General features: G+C 37.3%; 1 protein-coding gene across 1 annotated transcript; it reads right to left on the reverse strand.

The window, feature by feature from the left end:
* Positions 1–9455: 9455 nt before the first annotated feature.
* On the reverse strand, positions 9456–21386 carry ACADSB (acyl-CoA dehydrogenase short/branched chain). Its single transcript, XM_026039929.1, has 10 exons — positions 21015–21386; positions 20045–20145; positions 19051–19257; positions 18442–18612; positions 17240–17365; positions 16736–16828; positions 13714–13803; positions 11543–11680; positions 10760–10859; positions 9456–10251 (listed from the first exon to the last, which is right to left on the reverse strand). The coding sequence occupies exons 1-10, from the start codon at positions 21196–21198 to the stop codon at positions 10181–10183; spliced, it is 1281 nt and encodes a 426-aa protein (XP_025895714.1). The 5' UTR covers positions 21199–21386; the 3' UTR covers positions 9456–10180.
* Positions 21387–26567: the final 5181 nt, after the last annotated feature.

Here is a 26567-nt window from a genome sequence, read left to right on the forward strand (position 1 = left end):
AATTGATATCTCTTTTTCCTTTCCCTCCCTGCCATTATCATTTTAAGTCTCGTGAAACAGTTTCACGGTCAGGAACCTATTACTGCCCATTGCACATCATTAATTTTAGAATCATTTATCTTGTGCTGCATCTTACAGTCACGGGTTAACTTACACGAAATAATGCGATCCTCCCAGTATAGGGAATAAAACCTATTGCTCAAGCACAGTATTAGAGACCAGAGATATTCAGCCTAGGAGAGATCTAAACTAGATGTTACACAAGTGTGGGAAGTAGAGCTGACCTGCATACACGGTGCCTTAAATGCATCACAGATCCAGAGGAGAGAGGGAATCCTTTGTGCAAAAGGATCAGGGGTGGAGACAATAGTCATGAAGCTTGGAGATTTTCTTAGCTTATAAATAAGACAAATTTAAGTTGCAAGAGTATAAACCAATCCTATTAAAATATAGTTGATTATTTACTTTAAAAYTCTACAGAAGTCTGGCTGTTCTCTTAGAATAGGCTCTCTTAGATAAAGAGAGCACTGCGAGGGTGCACGAACAGACTTCACTGCTCTGCACTCACTGGCTTTGGCCCTGGAGGACTTTGCACATGTGGTCCACCCAGCCAGAGCTTTCTGGCCACAGAGCGGGCACCAGGGAAGCCACCCACCACCAAAACCACTCAAGACCAAAATGAACAAACCAAGGCCTGCAACACACATAAAGACTATTACATATACAATATATATCTATATGAACATATAGAAGGGGCTGTTACAATTGGAGGGGGCTTTGGATGCTGCCTGGTGGARGGAAATGGCAAACAGGCATCCCAGGTCGTTGCAAGCTGCAGGACCCGTTCCGGGGTTCTGCTCTTGCTTGGCTTAYTTGCTGGAGCAAGAGAGATGACCCAGGGCTAGAGGCCACTCAGCTCTTTCTGCTCACCAGATTTGAAGATAACATAGTTAAGGGTTTCAATCTGTCCATACCCAATCTTGATCTCATTTGTAAATAGTGTGAAGTAGATCTTTTTCCCCCCAAGACAACTGAATTTTATATATATCCTGTATGTGTCCACTGCATGTGGCACAGTGGGCAAAAGCAAGGGACCGTGAATGTTATAAGCATACAAATAAGAAAACACTATGTTTTAAATTACTATACTGTAATTTCAAATTCTGATTTTGACTTGGTAGATTCCATTGACAAAATCATTTCTGTTTTAAGTACACTAAACAAAGTCCTTTTCAGAAGAACTCCCTTTAAGGTATACACACACACATACACAGAAGAAGCAGTCTTCAAACATGTCACTCTTGAAAACCCAGCACAAGATTAGGGGACCTGATAGTCCTGCTGCAGTGTCTATGCAGAATACCTAGCACAGGGTAAACTGACAAAGTAATTGGATTATACAGGAACAATTCAGACTTTCGGTTACTGGGTGTTTTCCTGCTCCTGATTTTCACAGAAAAGTCAGGTTTTTGTTCCCTGTTCCTTAAGTCCTTGCACTGCTTATTTACATATGAAAAGGTAAGTTTATAAAAGAGCTTTCCTATTTTACTACATCTAATAGTTAATAATTTAAATCTGTAGCCATTATCATCATATAGATTGACACAAATGGCATATGGATCATTCTGGGGATGAGGGTTAGCTTCTTTTAAGAGAGAATTGTTTTAGTTTTTGCAGGAAATTAATCAGGGGAATGGGCTTTGTGGAGCATGGAGCAAATCTAATCTGTCCTTTGTTCAAATTTGCCTTGCTCCAATTCCTAGCAATTGTAGACAACATGCTCTTTTGTTCGGGAGCCACTTGTTACATGCATAATTAGAGACTGCAGTAGCTGTGTTTAAAGAAAAACTGTTTTCCAATGTAATGTGTGATCTTGATAATAGTATTTTCATCAAAGGTAGCAATTACATTCATTAAGCTGGGACTGGCAAGGCAGCAAGGAAATTAAGTGGAAGGTGAATAAAAGGCTCCCCATTTCTTTTTAAAATCTCTGGCTCTTTATAACTTGAAATGCACCATGTTGAGCTGTAACTGGAAAATACATGCTGAATATAAAAAAAAAGAAAGAAAAAATAAAGTCCTCCTTAACCTTTCTGAATAATGATCCAGAAGATATCCTAGGGACACCTACTATAGATGCACTTTTCAAATTAAAGGGCTTTATTCTACATTAATTTCTTATGCAAGTTTTAAACGAGCTCAACATATGATTCAGGTCTTTAAAGGCTCCGGGGCTCTCTAGGATTAATTCACTGTTCTTTTCACACATAAATTAATTGTTTTGTGTTCTCAAAAACAGCAAACAGCACATAAATCAACCAGTTTAGAAAAGACACAAGCCTGATACCTTTTGCAAATCACTGAAGTTTGCTATTTACACTTCATTATTATAATGTAACTTTTAAAGGCAAGGCTTTAAAAGTAGGACATATGTTATTAATTCTAAATGGATTTCTTGAGTGCGTAAGTTGCTTTAGAGTTTGATTCCTTGAAAGACAAAAGTTGTGGAACACTGAAAAATCATTCTTCCAGCACTCTAATTATATATTTTTTTCAGTTAGTAATTCAATTACACTTTGCTAATGCATTTGCAAACATTCCTGCATAAAAATAGCTGCTTTTTTTATTTTTGGTCTTAAGTCTTGTAAAAAAACACATTTGCAGACAGAAAAAGACATGAAAATCTAAGCAGAGCAGCCCTGGAGCTGCAGGAGGGCAATGCGCAGCCCCAGAGCAGCATCTGTGGGTCCTGGGGTGCCTCCTTTGCCAAGCACTATCAAGGCCCCAGCAAACCCATCCCTGGGTCAAATGTGCCTCATTTTCTGGACTCTGCCGTGCAACCTCCTTTGTTCCTGCACCCTCTTGCAGGCTGAGACACTTGGAGAGGACTCGGTGGGGTTGTTGCATACAGTTGCACGCAGATGGAGGGCACCATAGCAAAGTCCTGTTACCTCCCTGTAATTAATGAGAAGGAAAGTGCACCCGTTTCTGGATCTCAGCAAGTGACAGGCGAAGCCAAACACAGTGCGTGGGACAAGTCCAACGCTTGCAGGCAGAGAAGGTCCCGAGATGCTGAAGGTGGCAGGGACCACGTTCCCTCCTGATCGAGGACGTCTCGGCACACTCCCATTCCGAGGAAGAGAAAAACCAAGCCAGGACCTGGCCATGCCTAACTCCAAAAATAACCCGCTTCCCCCTCTGCCCTTCCCAGAAATAGAATATGAAACCACAGCATCTTGGCCAAATTGGAATTTGCATAGCTCTTCTGTGAAGCATTTCCTTCAGTTAGGAATGATTTAATTATTCTTCACTTCCTCTTCTAGAAATCATTCCTGGATAATGATGTTAGCATACAGCAGATATGTTTCAGTCAAGAAATGGATGCAGTTCAGTGCCAGAAGGCTTCTACAGTTAAAAAAAGACACTTCTAAACAGAAGTAACAGTATAAAAAAATGTTGGCTATTAAATTACAATAGTCTGAGTTAGACTGAGATCACAATCAGATCACTTGATGTTACCAGATAATTGGGAACTTTGTCAGTGTCCTGAAGAGCTGCAGGACAAGCACAATATTCTTGTGGCCCAAATTCTTRCACAAGGGTAACAAAATATGTTTTAAATAATTCTAAAATAATTACAAGCTGTATTACCTCAAGAGAACTGCTCMTCTCTGCAAATTGAATCGCTGAATTCAAAGCACAGGGAAACTATACTTCTGTAGTATAAAATGGAAAGACTTCTAGTATAAAATGGAAGACCTACTACGTCGTCTTACTTTGGACCTTAGAAACTGTAAATCTTGAATGGGACAACTGATTTTATGACAAATAGTTTAATTTACTTGTTACTTGAATAATAAAGTAGATAAAGCAATCTGGTATATGAATTCATCATTGACATTGCCTGAATTAAACTGTAGCAATTACTTTCTTTTTAAAATCTGTACAGACAAGAAAAACAAATTCAACATTATTTTGTTTTTCTTGTCTGTACAGATTTTAAAAAGAAAGTTAAATTCAACATTATTTTAAGAAGGGGACATAACAGCCTGTGTTTGATAAAAATATCATATAATGGAACATAAGGATTTTTTTCTGAACATGGAGAAAGCAGGAATAATACAGCTTTCATATCTTACAACCATCTGCTAGTACATAATAAGGAATCATAAAATATTTTCAAAGTTCAAAAATTACCTGAGAGGAAAAGTGTTTTGCTTCAATTCTTCCTGGAACAATTGGAGAAAATGCTGCTTTTGGTGCGTAAATATCTTCCATCTCAGGAGCAGAACATCTAACACTTTCCTTCCTAAAACAGCAGCAGCTTTTGTACCAGAAAGCATTTGTTGGGTATGAACTACATCTTCAACAGCTGAATTAACTCATTCTATGACCCTTTTCAGTGTTTAACTAGACTTCCAGAACTTTAATTTCTAAATTGCTCCAATTCTTCTGTCAGTCTGCCAGATTTATCACAAAGCTGCTGATTAGATGCAACAGAAAAGCAATATAACATCACATTTACATCATTTGAAGTTAACTTTGTCACCTTAGCCTGTCCTGCACTGGAGGTAGGTTAGTGATTTCATAAACAAAACTTATTCAGCTAATATTTTTAGCACAACCTGTGCAACTTTTAGTGCTCTTAAGCTTTCACACTCTGCTTTCTGTGTTCCTATGGAGGAAGAGAAGGCCCAAGGAACCAGCTCATGTCTTTATAAAATGCACCATCTTCGTGTCTTTGGGTACCACCTAAAACAGCCTAAAAATCTGACAGAGACAATATCAAAATAAAATTGTACAATTACTATAGTTACATTAAAAAATAGAAATACTTTGCAATTAATTCACATCTTCAGAAAAAGTCTAGTGAGCAGCAACATCTTGTCACATGCCCTGGAGGACAACTCAGGTGAGAAGCCTCCGAGAAGCTGACAGCAATCAATCTGAAAAAAATGAGCTATGAATTATTCTGTTCATTTATTAATCAAAAATCCTCAGCTAAGCCTTCATATAAAAAAACAGTTCCAGACCCAGACAGACAACAGCTCTGGACACATGGATCAACTTTTTGCATCCCATGAAGTACAGACTTGGCAAGAGCTGCTCTGCAGGCTTCAAATCACAAGCTTTTTCAAAACCAACCCACCAAACTTACCTGGCCTAGAAAGACTTGGAGTACAGATCAACATGAACTGGTCATACTGCAGCTCAGCAATTCTCTGTCCTACTTATATCAGAAAATAAAGACCGTAGCAGGAAAAGTTTCAAATATTTCTTAATATGTCAACTTGCATGTGGCCCTAAAAAACATTTCAGTTCTTTGCACCAATGGATGCTCTCCCATTATGTCCCTCTAGACATCTTACAGAGGATGCTAATTTTAAGTCCTGCTAGTATCTGCAAGCTGACATTTCTTTTTTGTTTAAACGTATCAAAAGCAGGCCAGCCCTGCCTTATCTGCTGATTTATAACAGATGTTTTTAAAACTGTCAAACTGTGACAGTGGTTTGTGTCACATTTCAAACAGATTGGAAGCAGACCTTGGCTCTGCAGCTTAGAGGAGGATTCACTTTTCAGTCCATATATGCTGATTTCCTCATCAAGCAACCCATAAACAAACAAGGCAGTAATGTGGAAGTTAAGGATTTACTGATGCATTTTAGGTTTTTCCTGTTGCTCTTAATTTTTTCCTCCCCTTTCACAGTACCAGGCATGCCAGTACTTACAGCTTTTAATATTTTTCTTTGCTCTAGACATCCTTTTTTTTTTTTTTTTTTTTTTTTAAATGAGCTAATTTGCCCAGAAGTTTTAAAATCCTCATTACACACATTTGATAATGAGTTCTTCTGAAACCACTAGTTAGGTAGTGAAGGATTGTTTTCCGTTTGCAGGAAGGGCTTCTTTTTAGGATATTTAGTGAAGTCACTGAGATATCTTTATGTACATAACCTTCTAGAATTAGTAGCAATGCAGCTAATAAGATACTTAAGAGGAAGACCAGAAATATGTAAATCTGTATGATCCTAAAGAGAATAAGAGATTGCTATTACTGCCTTTTCATACTCTACATCTTTATTGCTATTAGAAAAGRCTTTCTAACCAGGCTCAGAAGGCTTAGAAGCAAAACAAGAATGTATCCTGTGCATATGATTACTTAACTCTAGGCAGCCAAATGCAGCAAAGTTACGTCTTCCAGCCATTCCACTTCACCTAGATCTAGGGGTAAATCCTGCACAGGAGGACAACTCTTTGGAAAACACTCTGCAACGACAGTGCTTCAAAACAACGTTACAAATCGTGACAACTCTTGGGAAATCATATAATACACTCATCTTGCCTTCAGCTCTCATCTGCGCCTCCTCCAATAGTTTGCAGAGGTAACAGGTAGTATTTACAAAGTATTTGTGGTAGCTATTAAGCACTTTCACACAGCTCTTCTTATAGAAGATCACACTGGTTCAGTAGATACATTCTGGGGTGAAGGAAAAATGTTTCTTCTGTTCTCATGTACACAACCAACAAGCTCCAAGCTCCAGCTTCCCCAGAACCAGGCTGCATTTCAAATCTAGGTGCTCTCGGTACGAAGAACCAAGGTGGGTCTCTCACTAAAAGATTCCCAAATGGAAATGTAATTATATGTTAATTGCAAAATTCTTTAAAGAGCAAAAGGCTCAAAGAATGAGTCTTTTTCCTGCAAATCTTTGGCAAATAGATGGGAAATGTAAAACTTCTCCTACGAACCTTCTAATTTAGCACAGCAGCAGCTCCTCTCCCTTTTCAAGGAAGAATGGATCCCCACAGTACTTTAAGTACTTCTTCTCTTCTACTGTATCACTCTAATAATAACGTTTTCAACTTAATTAGATCACTTTACCATCTAATGAAAATGACTCATTAAGTTTTTCATCATATCCAACTAACTTATACTTTCCTTAATTTCATCCTACTGTTATTGTGCTCTACCTGTTGGACAGCATACAGTTCTCATTTACAAAAAAAGAACACATCATATAAATCATCATATAAAATGTTGTATTTGATATTTTCTTTGTGGTAGTTAAAACATTCTGTGCAAACAGGCCTTAAAACATTATCATGAACCAGAACAGTACTAAAACACACATTCTGTTTATTCTATGCTATTAAAAAAAGGCATTGAATCATGTCCCAGATTTTAAATGATGGATTAATAATCTTGAGAATCMTCAGCTGATGCACTGTATTAGCACAGCATTTAGCTACATACCAAATTCAGGCACTTTTTTGTATACATTCTCAATACTTCTTTTCTCTAACCAGAAAAGCCCACATGCAACATTCTATTATTGAAGACATTCTAGTACTATAGATCAGTTTGACTGGGATGACCAAAGCATAAAGAGACAAAATACGCTAACAAATACAGTGTATCCATGAAGCAGATTTAAGTCCTCACCTCACCACCAAAAGCTTCACAACACCCGCACCACCCCCCAGAATCACAGCCCTACAATCAGCAATGTAGCAACCACCACGAACAGCCCTTAGCCCAACAGTGCCAAACGCACAAGTGTGGTTTCTGACAATCCACGCTGCCTTTCCAACCCGCAATGGGAATGCAGCTCTTKCACAAATGCACAGCAACTGTTCTTCCCAAAGGAAAGTCTGCATTAGTGTGGTGGGGGAATTGAACACTGGCAGTGTGAGAAAGTCAACCCTTCCCAGTTAATAACCAGAACAGCTAGTGCTAGGCAGTGGTATGTACTCTTTCAAAAGAGAAATGCAGTCTTGCACTAAACTCAGTGGTTACATTTCATACATGCATATTCTTTGTTGGCAAAACGCCAAACAAAATGCTTATTTTATTTTTTAGACAGCATTGTGCACTTACAGTATACAATATATGTATACAAGAGACCTAGAACATTTACAGCTATAAAACTGATCAAAGGATTGTCTTTCCTTTTCTCAGATGAACTGTTGATAGGTCGACAAGGCTGTTTGGGTGCACTCCTGGAACACAGCATGAAAGTTACAATTGCAAGAAATGACACTTTTGATTTGTCCTGATTTTAAAATACATTCTTGACAGTTCTACACAAAGAGACAGATGTTTTATATAACCTTGGGCAGGTAGAATTCTGCAGTTCTTCAACAACCAAGCATTTTTCTCCATAAACCTTGATCCAGATCAGGTTTTTTTAGCACTGTGTTAACTCAGGTAAGCACTGCCACTTACTTCCTAGACTAATGCAGGACTCCAGGGCTAGACTAAGGGCAGGATCTCAGACCAGGGGGCCTATTAAACTGTGTGAATCAAAAATCTGATCAACTGATACTCACTTTAGCAAATCAGGCTAACATGTAGTTGAGGACATTAGCACAATATAGTCTATTCTTCAATAGAACTAACATTTTGTAGCTCAGTTGTGCTCATTTTAGGCTGAGTATGCCGACTAGAGTAACTGTAGTTAGCTGTTGCAGTGACCATAGCCTTCATTCTGGTCTAACAATATCCTCAGCAGTTGGGTTGAGCTGAAAGAGCCCACAAGCAATCTAAAACGCATTTTTTTAGTAATACAGCTAAAAAAACCTTTAGAAATAATCTATTCAACCCTTCTATTTGTGTATTTTTGAAAATCTCCAAGTTATTGATCAAAGGTGCTTGTTTATTTGGCACGAGGATAATTAGGACATTAATCCTTTGCTTACAAACAGGCAAAGCGTGTGTGCAGGGACGCATTCACTAAAGTAGTTACTTCCCTTTGAGGCTGAAAGCAAGTCAGAAAACAATTCACAACTTTAACGGGGCTGTCCCTCCTTGCTTGTTTCTTTGTATAATACCATGCACTGCAATCTGCTTGCTTCACTCAACACCTCATCAAATCTCCCTAGCTTGCTCAAAAAAATTGAAAGCTTCAGACTAACAATCTAAGCCCCATTTAAAGGGAAGATTCAGTGGCGAGTAAGTTTTAAAAATGAGCTTCTAAATTTGTAAAAGAAGYAGCAAGAAAAAATGTAACATTTGAAAATTCTTATCAGTGATAATAAACTAAGAATCAAGAGTTGACAACTTAGTATCTGAAAAATTATCTTAGTAACACCAAGACTTCTTTAGTAAACAAAAYACTTCTGAAGTAGAAAGGGACAAGAATCAAATCCTCCTAGAAAAATATTTGTTTGTGTGYATGCACACATGTACATGCACATGTGAGTACATGTACATACATATGAAAAATTCTCCCTTTTCTTCTCAAAAGGAGAAAAAATCTCAAATGGAGAAACACTTTGCTCTCTTTGTCGAGAACTATTGACTTCCTTGAGAGAGTTCTCAGCTACAAATTAACTAACTCTCAGGAAAGCTCTGAGGATCAAAGTATGTAAAATGCACTGAACGTGGAAAAGCTACTGTGAAGTGATATTACAGAATTCCTATTACCTACCTTGTATCTTTGTCTTTTTGCAAAGATACTAGGTCTTTCTTAACCCCATTTCACAGAGATTTCAGCTCAACCTTTTATAAAAGGAGAACTGTAAATAGTGCCTTAGATTAAAACCCTTAACAGCTGAAGAAGGCTAGAAAGGGAGGTAGATATTATCTACCATTCACTACTACAAATTGAGGCTGGAAGGGCTTAATTACCAAGATATTCTTAAGAATACACTAAGGACTGCTATAAAAATTACTACAATTACAGCAGCTCTGTCGACATCACTCAGCCAGGGGAAGAGGAAACTGTCACTTTTTTCCCCACACACCTTTACTGTGCCCCATGGCACAGAATACAGGACATCAAGAGCAAACAGCTCTATTCTATGCAACAATACCTTAATACAGCAGCTTAATACATCCTTTTGCATTAGGCAAAATTTGCTTTTGTTTTTACTCTTAAATCTCAAAATGGAGATACATTGCATAGTCTAAACAARTAATTTAAAACAATGTAGTATATTAGAAGATTCACAGGCAGAAGGGTCTACAATTACCTATTTTAACATGATTTGAAATTCAATATGGAATTCCTGATTTCACATTGCTTCCTATCATGAAATAGGAATTCATGGTTTTCCGTATGATTTCACCAACAAAAAGGTATGCTTTATGTCCTTTATGATTTTATCATTACAGACAAATCTAAAGTTCGTGATTAGTGTTCAGTGGAATAATTTCTGTAACAGTCAAAAAGTCCTTATGGCTTCAGTACTCCTGTGCTAAGCTTTTTGCAATGGTGCTCAACTGGATATTTGAAGTTCCTTCATATATTGTACCTGAAATCAGAAGAATATAAGTCAGAAGAATATAAAATTGCAGTATATATATGAAGATAGATCAAGTTCTTATTCAAACAGTCCAATTAGAAGATTAGATAGATTAGATAGATAACAAACAAAAATGATGTAAAATGATATCAACAATAACAATAAAAGTTAAAGGATAATACTGTTGGAAATATGAAGTGACTAGGTCTAGAAATTAGATTTTTAAATAAGGAAATCTTGAAAACAAAACTCCATGCAGATAACTTCTTCAGGTTAAAGAGCTGAATTTTCAATTTATTCAATGAAACATGATTAAGTGATTATGTGTATTATTTGTATCTAATCAAGCACTTTAGGCCTTATAGTTAAAGTTTTATCTCTTTATATCTGAACACTTAAATCAAYGATAATTACAGTATTGGAAAAAGGGTTTTAAATACAAAACAGCCAGTCATTCATTTCCAAAGTTGAGTAATAYTATTGATACAAGAAATACTCTGTAAAAAGCATCACTCACCTATCTTGCAATCACGRTAATATTTTTCAATTGGATAATCTTTTGTGAATCCAACTCCACCCATCCATTCAATACATTTACTAGTTGTCAGTGTTGCAACCTAGGAAAAATTAGTTTCAGAATTAAAGTATCAGCATTTAACTTCACAGAGGTGGTAGTAAGTTTTACTCTTTACAGGTATTTGAAAAAACAATCTAGTAATGGAACAAAACAGTAACTGAAGTAGTAACTAAAACAAGCGGGATAATGAAGCCTGATATTTTTGTATTTCTTATGCAAGCTATTTTAGAACACAAATGATATGCTTATAATTCACATACAAACAAGAATCACTCCCATGTCACTCACTCTAGCACACACAGTTCACTGCTACTGCTATAGCTCATAGTCTGAAGCGACTATGAAAAATAGTAGCAATATTCAAAACAGTAACTGAGAAGAGACCTAAGCAATCCTGTACAGAGCTGGATTTGAATCATATTAAGACTCAAAGAGTCCCACTGACACCATTGCTCTAATCACAAAAGGAACTGAGAGAATCTGAGTGAATTACTAATTCACTTTCTTTTCATGTTGTGCGATTTCTCAAAACTTTATTTAGGGCTTTAGTAGGTTATTCTTCAGTGGACTGCTTTGATACCAGAGTGAGAAATGAGATAAAAGAAAGTCCAGAGATTTCACAGCAAAATATTCTTAGAATTTAAACCCACTCATTCCATAACAGGAGCAACTTTTAAACAGCAGTGGAATAAACTGACTGAACAAAAAACCCTCTTGAGTTACCTCAGCTGCGTAGTATTTGGCCATGCTTGCCTCCTTTATGAATGGCCTCCCTGCTTCCACCAGTCGAGCCGCATTGTAGGTCAACAACCTTGCAGCTTCCAGTTGTGTGGCCACATGAGCTATCTGATGTTGCATCCCCTGTAATAAGCAGGCCATGAGCTAGACAGAACTAATTGCTAGKATTTAATCGGAATTTCTAGCAAGAATCATTGCTTTCAGAGAAACATACCTATACTCTAAAATAACTTTAAGTTCCAGATATTTCAAATGCCTCTGCATCTTCATTATAGTTTGAAAAAATGGAGTCAGTTCCTTTTTAGGAACTGCCCTCCCATGTGCACCTCCCTCCTCTTGAGCTCAGGAGCATTGGGGAACTTGATTGACTGGTGCAACGCAAGAGCATAAGAGGGTGGGGGTCACCTCTGAATAGTAGATATTATTACATAAGACTAGGCTTATTTGAAAAGACCCAAATATTAGGATGATTAAAAAAACATTTAGAAGTCTGATTTGCTCCTAAATACTTTTTTTCATCCTACTAGAAATCATGCATTAATGCTGTTCCCTAAATTTTGCAAAGATATTTATGTGGGTCAAAATAACAAAGCTACAATCAGGCAACTGCAAATTCAGAATCACAGAATGTTCAAGGTGGGAAGGGACCTCTACAGATCATCTAGTCCAACCTTCCTGCTCCAGCAGGGACACCTAGAGCATGTGGCACAGGCTGGCATCCAGGCGGGTTTTGAAGACCTCCAGAGTAGGAGACTCCACAACCTCCCTGGGCAGCCTGTTCCACTGCTCTGTCACCCGAACAGTAAAGAAGTTGCTCCTCACCTGGAGATTGAGCTTCCTGTGTTTCATCTTAAACCAATTTCCCCTTCTCTTATCGCTGGCCACCGATGAGAAGAGCTTAGCCCCTTCCTCCCTACATTCTCCCTGCGTGTACTTATACATGTTAATCAGATCTTCTCTCAGCCTTCTCTTCTCCAAGCTAAACAGGCCCAACTCAGTCTCTCCTCACACCCAAGATGTTCCAGTCCCTTAATCATCTTTCTCGCTCTCCGCTGGRCCCTCTCGAGAAGCTCCACATTCCTCTTATACTGGGGAGCCCAGAACTGCACCCAGTACTCCCAGTGCGGCCTCACCAGAGCTGAGCAGAGGGGCAGAATCACCTCCCTTGACCTGCTGGCAACACTCCTCCTCATGCAGGCCAGGATCCCATTGGCCTTCTTGGCCACGAGGGCACACTGCTCACTCATGGTTAACTTGGTGTCAACCAGGACTCCCAGGTCCCTCTCCGTGGAGCTGCTTTCCAGCAGATCGAACCTTAATCTGTACTGATTAGGGTTCTAATCTGCCTAGGGTTATTCCTCCCCAAGTGCAGGGCAATTTGATGTCAAATCCTCAAATACTGATGCCTGGGCTTATTCCTCCCCAAGTGCCAGACAATTTGATGTCAAATCCTCAAATTCCTAATTTGAGGAATGAGAAATTGAATTCTCACTTAAAAGACATAGCTAAAATAATTTACAGTTATCTGTGGATGCTTCCTCAAATTTGTATGAGTTAAAACTAAGTTCTAATGTTCCTTCTTTTCAGTTGTGACGTAATTTTCTTCTAATGAGAAAACTTACTATAGGAATTATAATTACACAACTATGCATCATTTTCGCAGCTATGTCTTCTTAATTTTACAATACATATCAAGAAAACTAAATGCCCTTACATAAGACAGGAAATCTAATAATTCAATCCATTTTCCACATCTTTAAGTTTTCTAGGATCACCAGAAAAATGATTTCCTCTATCATAAAAAAAGGATATAAAAAACTGAAACATTCAAAACACTGAGATTAAAAACAGAAAGGAAAACAATGTCATGTGTAATATTTTCAATTGCAATATATCAAGCAAAAGACTTGAACTGTGCACTGAAGTTTTAAATTGCTGTATATAGTGCTTACAAAAGCATACAGCAAATTTATATATTTTACATACTAAATAAATGTTGATCCGTTTTTAAATAATTCAAATATTGAAAATCAGATATGACACAAGATAAAGCATAGCATAGATTATGCAAATCAGATTACTCATTATAGTAACTTCATACTGTGGTAACTACTATTCTTTCGCAGAAAACTTCCCATATATTCACCAACAAATACCTGGAAATCAAAAACGCTTTTCCCAAACTGGAATCTTTCTTTTGTATAAGGAATCGTATGGTCAAAACATCCCTGTGCCAATCCTAACATCTGTAAGAAAAAAAAAAATTATTTGAATATATCCAATGCACTTAAGAGTTGTTCTGATGAGAGAGTTTGCCCTTTTAACAAAGCCTCATATTCAGGAGAAAAGTTTTCTTTGTACCTAGAGATTATCAAAAATTACATAAAGTCAAAATATAACAAAAAACTGTACAGAATCTCTCAAGCCAGAGTTCTAACAATTACTACATGGACTGAGGTAAGTCAGAACCAAAAATACTGTTTGTGGACTGAAGCCTATCGCATACTCCTGAAAAATCCTGTTATTGAGGGCAAGATTTTTTTTAAAAACACCGTCCATCTTTAAGAAAAGATTAACAAGTGTGACTTGTCAAGCATTAAATGTGTCTGGGAATATTGTTAACTAAATCCCAGATCTAAGTTACATTATTAAAAAACAGAGTTTGAAAGGACATTCAAAATTTTCACGCTAAAAATTATTTCTCTTTTTATAGGAGATAAAATACTGATTTCAGAAGTTAGAATTAGTATAGTAAAGGAGGAATAGCATTAGTTCAAGCATTTTCTGGAAGAAAAAACACCTTGACAGAATAATTTTAGAAGCCCCTGTCTTTCCACACACTTTCTTCACTCTAAGGAATACCTATTTACAGAGAACTAGAAAAAAACGCAAGTTTCATATACAACATTAACAGTAAATAGTAACCCAAAACTTCCTTAGTTGAATTGGATCAAAATCATTGACTAAGAAATAAAAAAGTTAGCTGTTTTTCTATTAGTATTGAGCTCTGAGTCTCTGAAATGCTGTCTCAAGTGCACAATATTAACAGATTTCATCCTGCCTAATACTCAGATCTCAAATGTCGTAAGTTAAAAGCCTTATTTTTTCCTTAATATTACTCCATACTCTACTATTGACGCTACAAGAAACAATGCCTGCTTCAGGACAACAATCATTTGAATAGATCTTGAATATTTAAATGCTATATGCTAATTTTGGAGGACATAATCTGGGAAAAATACATGATAAACTCAAAGAAATTTATATCTACCTAGTTTCCTATTGGTGAGCACAAAAAAGGATTATGAAATCTGAAGTATATCAGAAGCTTTACAACTTTGAAAATACCAAATTTGAGAAGCATATTCCATTTCAAAGACAATAAAGAATTGATGTTGCCTTTCATACAGTCTGAAATTTATCACTGACAGCAAATAAAATCAGTGATTTCATTTTGTAACTTMCTATTCATTTGGAGGTATTCTTGCTACCTAGTTCCTTAAGAGAAGCAAAAATAGAAAATTACATCAAGGGAAACATAAAACAATGAAAAAATAAAAAAGAAACAAATGACATGAACCAAAAAGAACAAAACAGGAAATGGAAAAGTTTTAAGATTTCCATTTCACTAAGTTAAGACAGGATATTACAGGGTGACAATCTGCTATGTTATCAAGCAGCTTATGCCAATCTACATTTAACGATGTAGAAGAATATACTTTTTTTGACAGGCTGACATTTTAAGCTCTAAGTCAATGGTCCTGAGGAGATAAAAGTGTAACTGACTGGACTCAAACTGCTGCTTCCTAATGACTTAAGGTTCTAGAAAAAAAGGAAAGAAAATGGGGACATGGGAAATTAGCATATGAAAACAATACAGTACACTGTTAATTAGCTGTACTATCAAGATTTGTTGTCTTCCTTCAGAACAGAACATGTAGAGATGAACTAAACATATCAGCTTCAGGATCCGTAACAATACATACAGCTATCTTGCACTAAAACTGAAACTGTTTGCATAGCTGCAGTTATTTTTTAGGATGTTCATTATCTTTTAAGATATACCCCTGCAAAAATAAATTCAGTACTACAGAGCTTTAGAACTGCTTTCTTGTTCATTCAAGCACATTTCTCCTCATTTGATGGTGCCAACAAAAGTAGTAACTAAAATATAACAACCACCTGACCTTAACTTTTAATTAAGTTACTTGAAGTAATCAGAGTAAAATACAGACCATGTATTTTACTGCCAGAGTATCTAGATTATTTGTACCTCTGGGATCAACGAGGCCCATGGCTCCAGTTTTTAAATGCCATATCAGGCAAAGTTTAATCACAGATAATCTTTTAAAAGGATGGAAAAGCCAATGCAGTTAGAAGCAGAGCACACTGCTGAGTGGAGGGCCTAAACTTCATGATGAGCTGCCACTCCCCGGCTGTCTGCAGGCTTGGTATAAATAAGGGACAAGAGCAGTACAGACAGACTGCAGCCATTACAGCACATCACACACGACAAAATAAATAACAGAAGCAGCACATTTGTTAGCTGCATTTCCATATAGAGGTAAATTGAAAATAAAAACTTGCCATAAGCTATTTTATCACGTGGCTGAATCCAACTTGCTGAAACCAACTGCAGTTTGGGATGCAAATGCGGTTTACAATAAAACGAGCACTAAATTACTCTGAGGTCCACACGTTTCCCAAAGGCATCACAACATACAATTCTCAAACACAGCAATGAACCAAAAAAACTTTAAGAGTGGTACAAGGGCTTATATTTTTGTGACTTTAAAGTAACTTGATTATAAGATCACACTTGACAAGCTACACTGCCACACTTTTTAGTACATTTTATTTTCCAAATAGTTTTCTAGAACATACTGGAAGATAACGGTATTAACATACTTCAGCAGCAATAGTTAACCAAAGACAAACTAATTGCCAATTAATGTTTCTTAAATATACAGCTCCTATTGCTGAAGTAGAATTTTGCATTTATAGTTGTTTCTGTCTGCTGCACTAACTTAGACACAGGAATAGTGACATCTAGTGGCAAAATATTTTTTTTCATGAAGTATTTTCTAAATAATTATTCTTAGCAAACCCTTACAGTACTTCATGGGTTTCAKCCCAAAGTCAAAATCATATAATTAAGTGTTAAACAGTGTTACCCACCTGGGCAGCAATGCCGATTCTGCCGCAATTTAGCATTCCAATTGCATATTTATAGCCTTGTCCAACCTGTCCCAGGACACTGGTCTCAGGAACCTAGAGGACAAAACCGCTTGGTTATTTCTATTCTATTCAGTTGTACATCTGCTAGCAGGTTTCACAAAGGAATCAAATGCTCCTCATAAATGAAGGCATAAAATGAAGGCACAAAATATAAAACCAGCATTTACTTCCTTACATGATTAAGGCCTTCCCCAATATGCAGGACTATAAACTGATTGAGAAAACTATTCAGAATTAAATCACAAGTTTAAAATTATATCAGGATGTAAGAAATCCAATTCCTCTTTTTTTTTTGTGAAAGAATTGGGAAGAAAGTCAAATAAAGACAAATAACCAGTACGTCTAGAGGAAAAAAAAACACTTTTTTTAACATTGTTTTCTTACATAAGGCCATACTCTATTAATACACAAATTATGTTTCAACAGCTAAACTACTTACCATACCTTAACATTTTCAAATGTTACTGGGCAGGTAGAAGATGCTCTAATTCCAAGTTTATCCTCCTTCTTCCCTACCTGTAGTCCTTCTGTGTTGCGATCTACTATGAAACATGTAATTCCCCTGTATCCCTAGGGTGAATTAAAAAATAATCAAGAACTTTTAAAAAGATAAAGTTCAAATATACCATTCCCATATTGAAATTTACACTTGCTTAATATCATATTACTACATAAAGCACCATCATCTGTCCCCTCTGTGTGGAATAATTATAGCTTACTGAAGGCCAAAGTACACTGATCTATTAAAATGGGAAAAACAAACACACAATAACTTAAAAGTTGTTGTGATACAATTAAGGACTGGTACCATGAGAAAAAGACAGCAGCTGTCTTCTATTGTACCTGTCTACACAGGAAGCCACTGGGCAAGTGAGTCAGCTGTGCACAGCAGCTACTGCTTTCTACTTGCATACACGTCACTTAAACACAGTGTCTCTTAACACGAGGTGTTCCTGCCCATGGTACCATCTCCTCCTGTCCCTAGCACAGCAGCTCCTCTCATTAAAAGGGTGACAGAGAGGCAGGAAAAGTGCTGTCATTTTTACAGTAGGGTTAGAAGGGTTGTCTCTTAAAGGTCAGCCTGCTGTTTTCTTGTGCACATCTCATGTTAATGACAAACTATCTCACCAAGTGGGAGCTCCTATAGCCAAGTGTGTATTTAACACTCCACAGCAGTCTCCTCTCCCATCACTTTTATCAACATCAACTGTTTACTTAATCATCAAGTAAGACCTCTTCATTGAATATTTAAGAGCAAAAGCAAATTTAGAACATTAAGATAAAAATATAATGTTTTACAAAAAACCATACAATACATTAAAGAAGCAATTCCAGATGAGACACTGATCAGCAGTTGATGAATACGGTAACTATTTTACCAAATCTATTTTCAGTTTATGGAACACCCATCTTTTAAACAAATGTATTCAAGCTCAGAAAGTAACATGGTGTTCAACTATTCCCTTCGGTGGGAGAAACGCATTAAACTGTGCAGCAGGTTCTCCCCTTTAACAACATTTCTCAATAAAACGTTGATTTCAGTTAGGAAAAGGTGCAAAGAAACCTTTAACAATAAATTATTTACATAAATCCAATAGTATATTATAATCTGTCACTGAAAATAAAACTATTCCTTAGGGAATTACCAGAGCAGGATCTGTATTTGCCATCACAAAGAAAAATCCTGCATGTTCTGCGAGGCTAATCCACATCTTTGAGCCATTGATGATATAGTAGTCTCCTTTCTTTTCAGCTCGAGTCTTCAAAGAAAATGCATCACTCCCAGATCCAGCCTCCGAAAGACAGAAACTGCCTATCTATCAAGTGAACAGAAAAATTAGTATTACTTGGTATTGCATATATTGGCATACATAACAAGCTTTGAAAGAAAATAATGAAACACAAGCCTGTAAAAATCAAATATTTTAAGTTGCATCAAAGTAACTAAGATGCAGAGGTGCAGATTAAGAATATAAAGACCGTACAGTTACAGCACCTCAAAAATCAACTGTTTTAAAGTTCTTTTCCACAGTAAATTAAGTCTCAATGAAACGAGGTGCCACTTTTTACCTCTCAGCTGCTAATGATCAGGCCATATTTATATCACCATAAATTTGAGCTCTTAAAAAAAGTTTTGAGTTCATAAATGAAGTTATTTCCTAACGCTGCAGTTGACCGTTTAATCACAGGAAAATATGCTAACATTACACTACTACTTAAAAACTGCAATTTAGTAAAGTGACACTTTAACTCACCGTATCTTTAGCCACTCTGGGCAAGTAAGTTCTCTTCTGTTCTTCTGATCCATATAAGGTAAATAACTTATTGGTGAGTGTATTTTGGAGCTCACATATAAGAGCTACAGATGGATCAACTTTGGCCAGTTCTTCTACTACCAATATCGTTGAAAAGAATGAAGCTCCAGTCCCTCCATATTCTTCCCCAAGCTCAATACTCATCAGCTAAAAGAGTGCAAATACACAATTTGTCCCATTAGTCAAAATTTTCTTAGCTCAAGCTGATACTAAAGAGATTAAGACAAAACACAGCTATACATACTCCTGCCTAAAACCTATTTTCCTTCAATATCTTTAAGAATAACAAGCTAACAACTCCTCATAGAAGTTGATAGCCTATTCATGCAAAAATATTCATCCATGCCTGTGCAACAGGCCAATCATCACCCTACGAAATCCAAATATATTTTTTGTAATAACTGCAATGGCTAATTGCAGTGAAAGAATTGCACTAAGTCTTATACTTAGTATTTTCATTGTGTAAAATGACATTCTAACCATAGATTCTAAGTTTGATAGCAGAAAAACCTCTGAGATTTCATTTCAATTTATTCTAGGAACAATCAATAGTTTGTCTGCAGTAACTGGCTGCCCAATTAGCTCTCCTGGAACCCTTTTCCAGCAACACTGTAATGAGACTCATGCCAATTCTAGGATTATGCACTATTATGCTTATTTGAGAGAGGGGGGAAAAAAAAGAAGAGATAGAAGAGTCAAAACTAAGGTGATGAACGTAGTACAGGCAATAGAAGAGACTGGCAGAATATGACAGTAAAAAGGAGTGATAATGTAGTAGAAAAAGTTACCCCTCTGTTGACAATTCCACAATTTTTAATGGCTCAGTTCGTTTGATTTATATACCTGAAACTTTTCATCCAAAAAACTGAGTACACAGCTATTAGTCTATATTAACATAATTTTCTGACCAAAGAATTAAGAAAAGTGTGCAGACCCCTTGCTCAAACAATCCCTTTATTACAGATTCTTCCAGTTTTGAATTCTCATCCATTTTCTGCACCAAAGGTGCAACTCGTTCCTGAGCAAATTTCTTCACTGTAATAAAGAGAAAGAAATAGGATAAGCATTCTAAAACTCCTTTTTGGGACCCATATAACAACAATACAGCATTTCTGATTCCCTGAGTCTCCCAGACTTTGAAGACCAAAAAGTTGCTCCACTAAAACAGTGTCATGAGGCTCATTTAACAAAGCGTTTTCTGAACTTTTAGAAAAACTCTGAACAAGTACTACTTATAGATTTAGAAACCATAAAAGCATCTCAGCTACTCTGTGACATTAGTTGACCTTCCACCCCTAAAAAAAGAAAGTATTTCAAATATACTTCCTACTCTATTAGAGATATCTTTTTCTCTATAAATTGCGTTTAGCAAAGATGGCCTCAGGTTTTAATGCAAGGTATTTTAAGTATACAAAATTCTGTAAATAAGATGTATTTTGTTTAGCTCAAGTCTTTTATGAACTTTCCCAAATGCCAGGCCCCTGCTTCCCCCTTTTGTTTCAAAATTCTTTCTAAAGCACCATGTTCACATAGGCCTGATGGATGCACACTCTCTGATCACATCTGTCACTCACGGGGTACACGTTAACTGCTCTTGTTGGCTTTCAGAGATTTCAACGTAGCTGAACCGAAAATTTTGGAATAGACACAAGTCAATGCATGAAACATCACTTTTATATTAACAATGGTTTTAGGAAGTTACTACATATTTATGAAAAGTTGTACTACAGCTTGGGATAGAGGAAAAGAACCAAAAAATATTGCTTTTTTCTCTTATGAACTGAAGCTGTTTTAAAATTAAACAGTCACGCTCAACAATCTTGATATTCAGGCAAAAAGCAAATAAGAAATAAGCTAAAACTTCCCCATGCCATTTTAATTTTGAACACACAGACAAAAGGTACCCATATTTTTCAGCATTATCTCCTCTTCTGTGAATGTTTGAAGCGGAGCACGGACAGCCCCCTCACTGGCAAGGTTTGGCATCAGTCCTGATTTAGAAGAACTAAAGACACACTGAGAAGCCTTCCAGGAAGGGTACACTGGTATATTTCTTCTCAGCTGTTGACAAAAAACACAGAACATCATAACAGTAATAGGAAACAGAATCTTCACTGTTTCAATACCTGCAGACAGGCAGCAACACACACTTTTACCTACTGTTTTTATTTGGTAACTGGACARGAAATACAGCTCCAGACAATTACTTCCAATGTCTTTAACTCAAATGGTTTTGCAAACATGCAACCCTCCTGGCACACGTGCTAACACAAAATATCCCTTAATTACTCTTCCTTTGTCTGATATTTTAACTCCAAATGCTTGCTTTCTAGAAATTTGCTAACACAATACTATTCTACAAGAGCGTCACACACAATAATAGTTTCTTAGCCAATTCTATTATTTAGGGCAAAAATCCACTGACGGCAATATTCTGTTTTGCAAATGATTTTGGAAATCTGCTGCAGCAGTCTTACTACGAGGTGTATATTTTGTCAAAACTCATCTCTTTACTAACACATCTGATAAAAGTAAAAGCAAACTAGACACAGGTGTCTTTACCTTTACAGAAGGCAAGTCAACTGGAAAAATCAAGAAGATTGTGTCTGTTTTTAAAGAGGCAACAATTCAATTCTAAAGCAATGTAATTATACTTTGTAAGAGACTGTTTTGGTTGCGTTTGACTCAAAACTGTTGTCACACCATTACACTTCCTGACCTCGGCATCCTGTTGTAAGCGACTGTTCTGGACTGTGTTTGTCTCGGCACTGTTGTTGCACCATTACAGCTTCCTGACCTCAGCATCCTGTCCCCGGTAAGGCCGCTGCATCAGGTTGGGACCCGAACAAGGCCGTTCTCAGCAGTGCCTACTGAGCTGCGCTTATGCACAAGTCAGGTGGAGAGGAAACCACCATGAGCRCCAGAGCACACAGCACGGATAGCACGTACCAAAAATGTCAAGAAAGTGGGCAGATTCTTGGAGCACTGGGACAATAAAAGGATGCGCGTTCCTCCCTTGGCGCACTTCTGTTTTCCCTCCCTGAACTCCTCTTTAAGAGCCCATCACCTGCACTGAGGCAGAGCCAACAAAACATAGCTGGACTGGTGGTGGTAACTAACYGTGCTGCACCTCCCCCATTTGCTCATGTACCTTTTCTCCCCCCTTCTTTCTGTCCTATTGCAATTACTGTTTGCTATCAGAATAGAGYTTACAAGGTTATATGGCATTTGACTCCAAATCTTAATCTCGCTCTTGGGATCATACTGAAACCTCTCCTGACAGTGGATTGACCATCTTGCAAGGAATTTAGTTTTTTGCTGTGAAATCACACAGCTTTTATATCGGAGAATTTTGTATCCAAACACAGCACTTGATAATTTTCAGAGTAAAACCACATTTCATAAATCAAGTCCTGGCATCTGAATGTTTCTATATAGTTAAAGCCCATAGTTATCTATATAGTAATTTAACCTCTCTAGTTAGTACTTTAAACAAATCAGTGAAATATTTTGTGTCATAGTATTGTAAAAATACAGGAAGGAATACAAGGTGAGCAAACCATACTTCAGTGTAGCAGACCCTCTGCATCCGTGTACAACATCAACAATTTCAAACCACCAGGAGAAGGAGAGGTTATCCAGTCCAGGCAGCAAAGGTGCTATAGACTGATTTACTATATTGGGAATGGTATTAAGCATATGTGGCAAAATCTGAYGAGTCACAACAATTAACAGAACAGATGGCAAGTTCTGGAAGCAAGTTACATGTGGTGGTTGCCAGGTGGGTGGACATATAATGTGATAGATACTTGGTTTAGTACCTTGGGAAACTATAAATTACTTAATGCTCAAAGACTTAAGTAGGTAACAGTATGCTTTGGAAAGCCACAAATCCTTGGTTTGGAATTTAATAAATTTTCTAAACGTAAAATAAATTTAGGGTTTTGGTTTTGTTATGCTTTTATAATGCAGCTCCACAAGTAAGAGGCTTAGAGCAGCTCACCTGCTACAAAGGCTGTTCCTTAAAAGTAGYATTCCAAAGAGAAGCATCGATCTAGTGACTGTAATTGTAAAGGTGGCAACAGAAAGGTGGCTTTGCTTTTAGAGCACCCCCAACCCAACTTGCTAGGTGATTCATTTCTAAAGACCAGAYCTTTGCTACAGATTTCTGTCCTCATTGCTCTAGGAATCCAGAGCGCAGAGACAGTCAATTCTGACCAAGACAACAGCTAACAGACACAGCTGTGCCATAAAAATAATGTTTGYGTGAGCATATTCCTRATAAAACACATTTTTACTGGAATAYACTCTTAACCTCACAGCAAGCAGACTGAATGTCTGCACTGCAAAGAGACTTCTACCGGAGCCACAGAAGGCTGGACACTGGCAATGTACATCATGAGAACAAAAAATGGCTGGAACTTGGGATCAGGAACTCAAAATCCCTTCGGTCTTCTAATAATTCACTCTTTCATGTTGGGTTTCAATACCTGTCCTCTCACTGGCTACTCATGGTTTTACTCATGTAAAACAGACCTATGGACTCCTATTGTYTTAAAGGCAATATGCCCAAGCCTGTAATAGGAGGGAAGCTCCAAATCCTTTAGCATAACTAGTCATGAATGACTCCCAAAAGTAAGAAGTTATTACACAGAGTAAATATTCCTGCAAATAATTCATATTCAACACTCCTGGCCATATAAAACCAATATTCACTGGTAAATATTCAAGAATACAAACTTTAGGTGATTGGCAGTAGCCGCAACACTTTAAACACAGATTAAACACGAGGTAAAAGCTAAATTGCTAGATTCACCATGGGCTTTCAATGCAGAAAAGATAAAAGAGTTGCTTTAACAGAAGGAAGAAAAAACAAACAGGTAATTTTTCTGGAAACCATCAGTCAGGAATGGAGTGCATGCAAAACACCTGAAGTAGGAAGAAGCAACACCCAGATGTGCAAGCCAAAAATATTCACTGCCACAAGCCTGTACTTCTGGCAAGATGAGAGGCAAAAAATGTATGTATAAACATGTACACACGCAATTATTACAGTGATCTTCTTGAACAGCTACACAACAAACACCACATACTTTGTGCTTCTACTTTATTTTAAGCACAAATAAAAGCACATTATTCTTTCATATGACATAAACAATGATGAATTATGGAGCATTTCACCAGTATTAACTAAGTGTCAGGAAAAATGCACAATTTTGAGAATACACAGCTTTTTGAAGCTGCAAGAATGGTTCAATCTGCAAGCAACAAGTCAGTACGATGGAGACAACAACTCTAGGCATCATCTGTGCTTTCTTGTGATGACACTTGAATGCAGGCTTATCTACAACGCAGGTGAAAACTGCACTAAATGCGTACAGAGCACTGTCCAATTCAAAATCCAAAGTATAGATTTTCTTTTTGACCAGATACTCCTACTTGTATTGCTAACTGTTGTGTTTTATTTGCAAKCAGAGAAAGTGGAAGACAGTAAAGAAAGCTGCAATTTTGTACAGTCAGATGAATGAAGCCATGCAATTGCTACATAACTCTAGGAGCCCAAAAAAATCACTTGGCAGGTGGGGTCAAACATTACCAATCYGACTTGTACAGCTTCAAAAAGCTAYGTAAAGTTTTGCTGTACATTTAGATCAATATGCTCTATTAATCTGGTAACAATTAGGGAAATTGCTCATCCATTGTACGAATTACTGCACCAATTAGATCCCTTTGAGCAGTAACAAAAGTAGGTTTTAAATGTTTTTAGACCAAGTAAAACTGCAGCACAAAACTCACAAAACCTAGCATATAYACTCTAAACAAATCTTTATTTTCTACTATGACCGAATTAAATCTAACATATGCAATACTAAAATCATTGCAGATATGTTCTTTGATACACATTTCCTCTACTCCTTCATTTTGTGGCCCTAATTCAAACCATTCAGTAGCTCTGACGACACATCTTCCCTTTCTGATTTTTCTTCCTCAAGAATCTTGAGATTAGTTCAAGCTTACTAGTAAACAAAGGCTGCAAACTGCTAGGCTTAGCCGCTGCTAAACAAAAACAGAACAAAAAAGGAGAAACCTGAGAAAAATGCAAGGATTTTTAGGAAGCAGAACAGAACACACTGGCATACTCAGCATGGCCAAGCAAAAGTACATGGGGCTGCCCTAGATGTGACCTTCCAAATACGTGGCTAGCAAGCAGTCGCAGTGCACAATAAAATAATTCAATGCCTGTTACAGGCTATGGTAATTATATAAAACCGATTGTTGGCAACAAGACCAAAGGTTTTGAGAAAGTTAGTGCTCAAGGAAGCCGCCCTTGAGTCAATTGCCCCTCCTGCAGGAAGGTCCACCTGCAGCGCATCAATCCTCCCCAAGTTTTTGCCTACCCCATGTCTCACTTGAGAGCAGCAGAGCTGCAGCAGCCCTAAGCACAGACCTGCAGAAGCAGCTCAACAAACAGTTGCTTGATATCTCACAAGAGACCACGCTAGAGGACAAAAGGAACATTCATAATAAGGCAAACTTGAAGACTTAGAGACAGAATGACACCGTGGTCAGCTGATGCATTTCACTCCTGAGCAACAGCCTAGTATTGAAGTGATTTGATTTCAACACTTAGATTAAAAATACATTTAATATCAATTTAATACATTGTTTACATTTTTATTCCTGAAAATCACATAGTAGTACAATTTTTATATATTTATTTCAAGTGCATATACATATGTGCTACTCAAATGCATAGATATTGTCCTCCCCCCCCTTTTTTTCCCTACAGATAGAGCAATGATTTATACAGCTAGAAAATTGAGACTGCTTGACCTGCTACAAGCAGGCATTTGAAAATTTTCGAGCTGCTGATAACACTGATTTGTTTTTCACTGCTTAGCTGTGAATACAGTCAAAAGCCTCAAACTTCTTGGCTTCCGTTTGTTTTATAATTTAAAAGCAGATTTTAATGCTGGCAGAGTTGACAGCAACACTAAGAAGTAAATTTAAATAAAAAAGTTGTAGGAGTCTGTTTTCCTAAGCTCGCTTTGCTTTCCTCAACGGCTTTCACTCTCGCACTTTTCCCAGCTTCCCAAAAGCTCCTCCATCCCAGCAGTCTCACCCACAGCGAGCTTGGGGTCATTTCTCCCTATTTGAGGGTCATAACTCATTAAAGGGTCATTCACCAGAAGGTCTTTGCCCAGCACTTCTTTCCAGCCTACACAGCAAGACCAAGGATTTCAACCATTTCTATTGACTTTGAATTAAAGCAAGCAAACAAACAGCTGTGCATAGTCTTTTGCCTCTGCAGATAAGGAGATATTTACAACCAACAACCTCTGTGGACAGAGCTGTGTCCCTGTCTCCCTGCTTCCAGCCAGCTTTCCAAGTCTTCTGCCCTGCCTGTTGCACAAGACTTGGAAGAACTTTCCGCAGTGAGTTACATAGCGCTACAA

Source organism: Nothoprocta perdicaria, unplaced genomic scaffold, assembly GCF_003342845.1.
Source record: "Nothoprocta perdicaria isolate Ctin4 unplaced genomic scaffold, notPer1 scaffold_247, whole genome shotgun sequence".
Classification (NCBI taxonomy): domain Eukaryota; kingdom Metazoa; phylum Chordata; class Aves; order Tinamiformes; family Tinamidae; genus Nothoprocta; species Nothoprocta perdicaria.